Source organism: Atta colombica, unplaced genomic scaffold (genome assembly GCF_001594045.1).
Source record: "Atta colombica isolate Treedump-2 unplaced genomic scaffold, Acol1.0 scaffold107, whole genome shotgun sequence".
NCBI classification, from domain to species: Eukaryota; Metazoa; Arthropoda; class Insecta; order Hymenoptera; family Formicidae; genus Atta; species Atta colombica.
Genome location: NW_017259192.1, coordinates 173,172 through 183,662, shown reverse-complemented (window position 1 = coordinate 183,662; position 10,491 = coordinate 173,172). Strand labels below are relative to the sequence as shown.

Genomic DNA, 10,491 nt, shown 5'->3' with positions numbered 1-10,491 from the left:
ATTTATATTATATTTATATTAGATTTTATATATATTTTGCTTACATAATATGAGTACAATAATAATAACGAATAACACATATAATATATATATGTTATTTGTTATTATTATTATTAGTATTACTGTACTCATATAAGCATGCATAAGAATTTATCAAGTTGTATAATCATACATTATATAAATACATATTTTTTTTATTCAGAATTTGTTCTTTATTCTTTATTACAGTTACTTTGATGAGGTATAGTTTAAATTATGATATTTCTTCTAGTAATGTGGATTAATAACGAGTCCAGAGAAAAGCATTACGGCTTCTTCATTCAATGGGTCCATTTTTCTTACAATAGAATACACAAATGGACGGTTTATTACCAATGTTTCCTCGAAATTCAAAGAAAAAGCCTGTATTACAAGACCTGCAATATATACATAATCATTATAAAACATCGAAGGAATTTCATTGTCTATCTGTGAGACTCTTTCATTCATAGACGGAGTTGACATATCTCTCTTTTAATATTTAAATATTTAATATTGTATATTAGATATTATAGATAATGTCTAATAGATTTATTATAAATAACTTCTTGCAGTATTAATAATCTCAAAAGAACATTCAATACTAAAATGTGATGATATATTTTAATACTTCATATAACAAGCACAATCAGTGACAAGCACATAGTACATATAAGGCGTGTGTTAATTAAAACCAAAGTGAAAGACAATGTAAGTTACAAAAAAAGTCGAATATTTCTGCGAGAAGTCGAAAATAATTGTAATTCAAGACCGGCAATTTATCTCGCCTATGGGTGTAGAATTTTTGACTGATAAAAGGAGAAGGAGCAGAGTACAAAATGACTTTTTTTTATTTTTTATTTATTTTATGTTCTTTGTTATCATCCTCTTTTTTACAATTGCGAATTGCGACGCTCTGTCTAATAATCGGTAAGGGTCATTTATATGGCCGTAACTGTATATCATAATTTGTAAGAATTGATTAATCATGTTCGAATTCCCCTTTCATTCATTGAAAGAGAGGAATGCTCGATTGTGATTAGTTATTCCTAAAAGTTGTTTCTGCTATGCGCGCAGTTGTATTGCCACCACAAATATCGATCGGCATCCGCGCACATTTTAAAAATTCACAGTTGATTTTTAATCCAATTCTTGAATTCCTGTTTAGTGTGAATTTCCACACTAAGCTAAATTTTGTGCACCATGATTTCACATTATAGTTGTCGGACTTAATAATTGATAATTAATATTAATCGTCGATCAATGATTTCGAAGTTTTTAAAAACTGCTTCATCTTTTTCTTCCAAGGATATACAAGATCTTCACATCAGAATCGTAATTCTGTTATTTATACATCTTATATTTTATATTGTTATTAACAGTATGTCTACTTGTTTTTTTAGTCAACATCCATGTAAAATTACTCAGCTCTTTGAAGCGATCGTTGCAATTGAATTTTTAAACTTGTAGATTTCCGACGTTTGAATTAAAAGAATGTTTAGGAGAATATATTGAAAGTAACAAGAGAATGAGCACAGTGATAATATCATGTGGAAGAGATTGCGAGAAAAATTATTAAACTTTAATAAATTATTCTTGATTTTTATATTTTTTAAAATGCGATATTATATTTTTCAAGATTACGTCGTTTTGTTTTATACAAATTTCCATAATAAGCTTATTGCATTTTAAACCAATTAAAGAATGCGAATTTCAACTCTTTATTAATCTTTAACAAAATTTTGAAATTCGAAAAGCTCAATTATCAAAAGTAAAACGATTATTATGAATTTCAACGTAATTTGTTTTGTATCAGGATGCAAGAAACGATTATTAGTGATCGTTGCATCGCCAACTAGTAGCGCAATCATTCATAAGTTCATTGATTATTTAGTAATTTAGATTAATTTTATTTCTAAATCATCGAACTAATTTAATTTACTGACATATCCGGCGAACAGCAGAACATAGAATTCCTCTTCCCGTTTCGATTTAATAATGCCATACAAGAATGGATGATCAATATGAATCTCTTTGGTCGTCTGGTTGACAATAAGAGAATAATTCACCAACTCGACTTCTGAAACAAATCATTGATCTCAATAAGGCTTCATTTTCGTTTTATTTTTTCGATATCCCACAAACTTCGTGTTTTTTATGCGTTTTTGATTCCTGTAAAGGAATCATAGTATAAATTGCTCTCATGCTGCATGCTCTATTTCATATAAAGTTAGTATACTTTCCAAAAAAAAGTTAAACAAATGGGAAGTTTCTTGATATAATGAAATTAAAGAATAATATAGAGGATTACAGAATATTCTATCAAAATATATGTGTGGCAATAAATCCGATAATTGAGTATAACATTTAATTTCGCTTGAGTTTTCATCTTTTATAGTTTTTTTATAGTATCATTGTGTTAAAACAATGTGAATTGTTATATGATTGTTTGCACTTGTTGTCTTAGTAGTTCCTCTGAAATATTTGACAATTTTGTAAGCACAATTTTTATTTAGAAGGAATATTCAAAAGTACTATCCAAGAAAGTACTTTCAAAAAAATACTATCCAAGGAAGTACTCTTCAAAAAATTACCTATATATAAATATATCACAAGTTTAAAAAATAAAATCGGAGTAGTACAAAAATTCGAGTCACATAGAAATTGCTATTATTATTATTTATTACTCAGATATGAACATATCAAATTTATACTTTCTTAATTATATTATATCAATTTGATATTTTTTAAAAAGACTTTACCTCTGTAAATTATTATGCAATGGGTTCGATAATATATCCAACAAATAGATTTACGATGTTATTACTTTCGGAGTTTAACTTGACGATGCTATAGAGGAACGCATGATCCACTCTAAATTCCAGTGGAAATGTGAAACTGACAGCTTCTATCATCACTGCTGCTGAAACAATTCATCAACAGTTCATGCTATAAATTTATGCTATAAATCTTCTATTATTGATTTAGTTGCTGGAATGCCTCGTACAAGAAATTTCGCTGTTTCATATGCAATACGTACTTATTGTTATACATCAACTTGATGCATCGCTTGATTGCTAATGATAACGAAACATCGCAAGAGAGACTTTGACCATGACATGAAATACGATTATTTTGTAATTAATTCAATGAAGTTAATTTATTTTCGTTAAGAAATTCTCTTGAATGCCTCTGAATATGAAAATAATGCACATTATTAATGCAATTATTCTTTTCCAGTTGCAAAATTATGTCGAAATTATATCGAAATGTGCATCACAACATCGTTAAATATTAGTGATAAACGACGTAATATATATCAACTGATCATGTTGTTTACAACGAACTGCATTTGTCACGAAGCAATCTTTCGCCTATTTAAATTTCAGGTTGTATTGTCCAAAGAAAAGAAAGATTTTATCAATTTTTTCCCGTATTTATATTTGATATTATACGCAAATGAGCGATCTATCAAAAAGTCATTGGTTCATATTTGTGTGCATCGTTAATGAGTGACAACTAAAACAAATGTACCTGCGATCTTTTTATATTGTTAATCATATCATAATTTTAGTCATAAAGCGATTTTTTTGCAAATATTTTCGTTTACATGCTGCATAACATTAATTTTCAATTTTAGAATAGTAGCAATTCATAATTAATATAAATGTTTTTTAGATATTTCTTCACTTTGCTCAATGCGATGCGAATGTTTATTGCCATTATATTTTTCCTTCGACTATAGATCTTTTAATAAATTAAATGTTAATGATGATAATTGTGATTGGTTTAATATTGGATTAATTAATTTAAAGTTCGATCATACTTGTTCATTTTTTAATAAAAATTTATATATATATATATATTTATAAACTTATGAAACTAAGCTAGATAAATTCGGATGTGCTGCAGTCGAGTTCAAAAATTTTTTTTGAAAAATTTTGTTACTGAAATCATAAGAAAATTATCGAAACAAAACACTCATAGAATATTTGAATACTGACAGCATTAATTTAACAATAATGATATAATAAAAGTCATTGGAGATATTTGGAAGATACACATTATTATTATTACATATATATATGTATTATTGCGGATTGAGAACATATCCTTTAAAAAGCGTTAAGAAACTAGGCTTTTCTTCGAAACCAACTAATTTAACGATATTATAGAAAAATGAACGATCAATCACGAAGTCTTGACTTTCTTGAATAATTTTGAAGAACAAATTCATTCCTGGAACATAGGATTTATGTAGAAATTATATACGACAAAAACAGATTCTTGTTGAATTTCGTTTACTGCACTTGCGAAAATAAAACACACAAAACAATTAAAAAGAATAAGTATTTTCTAAATACAAACAATAAAAGTTGGGACAAAAGGACTAAAAGATACAAATATTAGTGCAAAATAAACTAATTGAGAAAAGAAAAATCTTAAAGAAGATAGAAAACACAAAAGTGGAACAAAAATTTTAATATAAAGAAAAATTCCTATAATGTGAAACGAGGTTTAAGTATTCCTTAAGTAAATTTAGTTGCAAAATATAATTTATCTAAGAAATAAATCTGTCTTGAATTTTCTCATTATTGATTTTAATTATTCGCAAAGAGATATTAACGAATGTTAAATATTTATAGTTATAATAAATAAAAAAATAACATTTTTGAAACTGCGTTTAATATTTTCCACTTGCAATGCAACCACAGTATTTTTTTCTTTAATCTTCAATTTATACGAGGAATTAATTTAAATGAATAGCGAGAAAATTAAAATAATAAGATAATAAAATTCTGTTTTTCTCACGTAATATGTGAGATTTTATAATTTATTCAAATATAAGAGGAACGTCATATTTATTTGATGGATCATTATATATATTAATGTATATTTATATTTATTTGATGGTCTATTATATTAATAATTTTATTTCCAACTTTATTCCTCACATAATTATCTAAATATCTGCATATTTTATATATGCACAACTGTATGTATAGATATTGAATTTATATTTACATCATTAGTAATTAATTTAATAAAATAATTTTATTTTTCATTTCAATTAGTTCCTACATTTCTATACGTTATTAAGTAATTTATTAAGCAAAAGTAAAGTGCTTCATTTGGATGACGGGCGTGAAAATTCGTCCAGTGAATAAAATTAATGGATTCGAGTTATCGATTTTATCGCCACGCTGCGCTGCTACGATGACATATAAAAATGGGCGATTAACCGAAAACTCTTCAGATCTTCGAGGTGAAATTTTGATTCTTTTTAAGACTCCTGCAACTATCATATATACTTATTTATATTTTTATTTATTGTACATATATATTATGAATGCAACCATAAGTATAGTGCATATTTTATAACTTTAAAGTCTTTATTTAAATTTAATTTTTATTTATTCTATAATATTATACGAAATGTATACATTGTAGAAAAAAATAATAAAATAAATTAAGTAAAAAATTATACGTGTGTATAAAAAACTGAATATACAGATTAATATCGAACTCAGAGCAGCGTTAAGTACATATAATGAAAAAAGAAAAGAATATTGTTAATCTATCTTTAAAAAAATATTGTACTTGTAGTATAGAATTAATCACATATGTATTTTCTAAATTCTTTCAAGTGAATCTCATTCTAAAGAATTTAGAGAGTACACATACATAAAAGCGTACACATGCATAATACATAGATTATTATTAAGTTTCGTACTTATCATACGAAGATCCAACAGGAATAATATAACAGCAATATGTATATAACTTTTTAATACATGTTAGACACGAATGAATTATTATATACAATAATCTACATGGTCAGATATATTAATAAATGTTATAATTTTAATAGGATTAGTCGACATAATAATTTTTTTATTGTAAGTCAGTTATATCTCAGGTGCAATAATAATTCCGGAAAATAGTGTCAATATTCGTCGTCTTTTATGTTTTCGGGTTTGATAGACTATGATTAAGTAATAAAATAATGGATGATCGAGATATTCGTCATCGTATTCTTCTAAAGAAAACATCACTAATCATTCTTGAAAGAAAAGTGTGATGCTAATGGAGGTAAGAATTCGCTGCTGCGACTCTTTTTTGAATTATTAAACAACAAATTAAATTGTATAATCATGCTCGTAATTAATAATATAATAAGAGACAAAAAGAGCTAAACATGCGTCAAGATGAAGAACTAAGATAATAAATGCGTTTCAAAACTTTTAGTTTTAATTTGCACTTCGATATAGAAAAATGCGTTGCTAAAATATTCAATTGTTATTCACAATTCGTGAACACTCATTAGAAAAGTAAACGAGTACGATTAAAAACAAATTTCAATCATAATTCATGTATATTCAAGATTCAGATTATTGTATAAATGCAAAAAAAATATTAACGACATGCAATGTACACATTGCATATCATATACATACGAATCACTTTTTATTACATAAAAAATATATATGTGCAATTCGCACATGTATACGTGAAACTATTCCTGTGTTATTCACAGACTTTGTGAATTTTACTACACTTCTTCTGTTATAATTAAATTCATATAATCGATATTGGGAAGAGAACAAGAATCTGCTTTCCTGTAAGATTACCTATCAATAATAGCTATCAAAGAAATATAAGCATTAAATACATATATTTTTAACAGAAAGAATACACTGAAAAAATACTACATTTAATAAATATTTGTTTGAATAGCCCTAAGTAAATATTTACTGTATGTAAACATATATTTATTTATTGTAAGTAAATGTTTACTTAGTACTATTCATAAAAATATGTATTAAAATTTAATAAATTTTTTCCAATATAGAAATATAGTGAACCGACCCCACTAAGCTGCAAATTGTATTATTTTGTTAAATCATTAATTATTATTATGTTTATATACGTAAATTTATGCGTAGATTTATTATACTGGATATATGTTAATTAATAATTAGGTTTGATTATGTATTCGGAAAACAATACATTCTTGTTCACGTCGATAAATTTGATAATAAAATGATTGATCAACCGAAAACTGCGGGGTCTGCAGTAATAATGAAATATTCACATAAACCCGCCTTTTTGAAACATATTAATTATGTAATAATAGTGTGTATATCTATCAGAGAATTTTCATTACGAATCTTCATATAGTTGTACAGCTGCAACATCACAACAGATAATAGAAGCAATATGTAGTGATAAATGCAATTTTTTGTTCATGATATCGAAAGTAAATTGAATTTATTAAATATATTTTGATTTATTGCTGATTTACAAGCAAAAAAATGTAAGAAATTTGCTTCGTAACGAAAACATAATAATTAATCATCATAATATTAATTATTGCTACAAAATACAAAAAGTGTAACTGTACGAAATACAGAATGTGCACAGTATATTGCAGTATATTTCTAAATTGGACAAAGTAAACAACTCGCTTCAATGAGCGCAAATTTGTGAGCAGTAGATATACAGCGACTATACAAATATATAGATATCGATATTTAAACTAAAAGTGAAAGGACGAATGATGATAAACGATCATCAATCAATTTGCATTATGGATTATAAACGAATCCGTTATATAATGGGATGACATCTCTGGATTTTCTGTCTATCTTGACGATATGATACACAAATGGACGATCGATTGAGAATTTTTCCGGAATTATTGAGATTTTGTCCACGATGAAGATCGCTGAAACACACGATTGATTTATCACATGCGACTCATTCACTCGCCCATTCGTATCGTGAAATCGTAGAACAGATATACAACATGCAACTGCAATGCTATATAAATTTGTTACCGTGCAAGAAGAAATAGAGTTTTCGCAGAATATAAAGTAAGAAAATTAGAAAAGAATAAAATAGAAATGTTGCGATGCGCAGAAATATCAAGACGTGGCGATCAGACAAGATTATTGTGAAGCACATAAAAACATTTTTGTCATATCCATTTTTATTTATAACTTTTTATTTATATGTAAATTAAAATACTTTACAGTAACATCTCTTTTTTTTACGTAAAATTATCGTAAACAATGTTTGTCACTTTGTTATCTGTTTCTTTTTACATTTGTCTTAAGTTATGCGAAAAATTGTCGATATTTTCTCACGAATAGAAAAATAATATTTATATTTGTCATATGACAAATCTAAATGAAAAATAAGTTAAAATTTAATGAGCTGTAAATATATATGCATGTATACATGCATATAGATGTTTTTAAATTAATTTTTTTTAAATGTTAAAAAATATATAAATCTGAAAAAATGAAATAACAAACATCTATTTCATAGTATATAAATATTAATAACATTATTAATAATTAACAGAACTTTTATTACATATTATTCAAACAACATTACTATTCAAAATAACAAATCATATGTCAACATTAAAAAGTGAGAAATTGTGAAGATTATTTCAGATATTACTAAAAATAATTCTACATTCACAAATTCTCTTGAATCATTTGTAATTAAATTAAATTAAATTCAAAGATTTAAGAATCAACAATCAATAATATTAGGCAAACAACAAATATTAATTGACAGCTGTAATTAATTGATTTTAGCAAAAAACACTAAAAATGTTACTTATGATTTAACGTAAAATGTTACTTTCTCAAGATGTAAACGATCATAAGCATATTAATATGCACGACATTTCATTTACTGCAACTGGCTAGTAAATCGGTACAGTAACTATCCCGGTGAACAGCGACACAGCGTCACCATTTCCGCTCTCCTGATCCTGAAGAATCTTGATAATATTAAAAATAAATGGATGATCAATTTCCACGTCGATCTGCAACATCAGACATCGCATTTCGAACTCCAATCCTGGAACAGATTATTGGATTGTTCGTGCGAACTGCGATGTTATAATGATTAATCCTTATTCGCTTCGTAGAAGCGATTCGTGACCGCACAGCAAAGACATTATGCGTCCTATTAAATTATTATTATTATATTGTGACGAAAAATGTGATGCCTAACTTACAGTGTACATTACTGTGCATCGTGATAATTCTGGATTCAAATCTAATAATATTCTATTGATATTTTTTTAAGAAAAAAAAAAAAGCAACTACATTTTGTGTCAATTTCGTGTAGAAATCTAGTAGTGTAGATGCCCAAAACAATTCTTTTTTGGTATTTATATACAATTATTGTTCAATATACAGACATCACAAGCATAACAGTGAGCAAATTAAATCCAAAAAATTAAATAAAAAATACAATTAAAATAAAAATATAATTATCTCTTAAATTAAAAGAAAAATTCATTCATAAAATCTATGATTTGAAAAGTATTGAAATGTATTGAAAAGTAATTTTAATAAATACACTCATTCTATTTTATCGAGATTGAATATAATATTAAAAAGACTATCTATCTTTTTAGATATTAATTTTAAAAAAGCACCTTATGTAATACTAAAAGCGAACGTAAACCATCGTATAGATGATGTAACGAAAAACATTAGAATGAGATTAAAAAATTATGATATATTTCAAGTGCTTAATATTTTATTAGTAAATTCTAAAAAAAATTAAAGATTTAGCAATATAATAAAAAAACACATAGACAGAAAAAAATCAATGATTGATTTAGTGCAGGCGAAATGAATCTATGCTTAAATGAAATTAAAAAAAGAAATTATTCACTCCCAACGCTGTTATCTGTTATGTGAAGCTGATCACATAAGTTATTCATGTTATGTAATTTTTCATCTCCAAGATGAGCGTCAATTTGTATAAATGAAAATTTTTTTCTCTTTTTCTCGATACAACGCGAAAATCTAAAAGAGTTGTATTGAATTATTATATTAAGCTGTGCTGTATTTGTTATCATGTTGAATTATATTGTATTACAGTACAATCGATTACGGGAAATATTAAAAACTCGCTGAAGGTTCAAAGACGAATTCGACAAAAATCGGAGCTACGTTGTGTTTAATGATGCAGTAGAAGGGTCTGTCCGCATTGAAGATTAACGGTTCAAGTAGAGGAGCTGGTCTTCCGGGTAAGAATATTACATCTATAAAAAAATCATACAACCAGATCATACGGACATGTTGATTTATAAACATTTCCGTTCACTATTTGCATAATCTTCATCAAAGCGATTTTGTTAGAGTATTATTAGCATGACCGAGTATCTTCCTCGTCATAGAACTTTCAAGCAACAGAAAGTTGAAAGATTGTGACAGTATTGTTTCGTCACGGTGCATGTTGGAAATATCGCGAAAGAGAAACTTTATTGATTTAGAAACTGTACAGAGTATTAGAAAATTAGAGAGCGAATTAAACGATATTTTTGTTCATTTTAAATTAACATCTGTTGTTTGATCCATATGTGTATGTTGTATATATAAAATTGTATAATAAATCAAAAAATGAAATTAAGTTGCTACACTTTTTGCATTAATT

The 10,491-nt window shown here is 26.4% G+C and overlaps 1 protein-coding gene across 9 annotated transcripts in view; it reads right to left on the bottom strand.

Annotated features, from left to right (window-relative positions):
* Positions 1–186: 186 nt before the first annotated feature.
* Positions 187–10,491, bottom strand: part of LOC108692855 (antichymotrypsin-2-like) — a 34,360-nt gene continuing 24,055 nt past the window's right edge. For 2 of the 9 annotated variants that reach the window (XM_018201458.1, XM_018201367.1), the window contains exon 8: positions 5,103–5,317. In XM_018201458.1, coding sequence (XP_018056947.1) covers positions 5,127–5,317 — 191 coding nt within the window. In that variant the 3' untranslated portion in view covers positions 5,103–5,126. Of the gene's footprint in view, positions 417–1,608; positions 2,099–2,780; positions 2,942–5,102; positions 5,318–8,725; positions 8,899–9,921; positions 10,100–10,491 lie in introns of those variants that run through there. The other 7 variants (XM_018201440.1, XM_018201403.1, XM_018201422.1 and 4 more) reach the window with 7 other exon arrangements.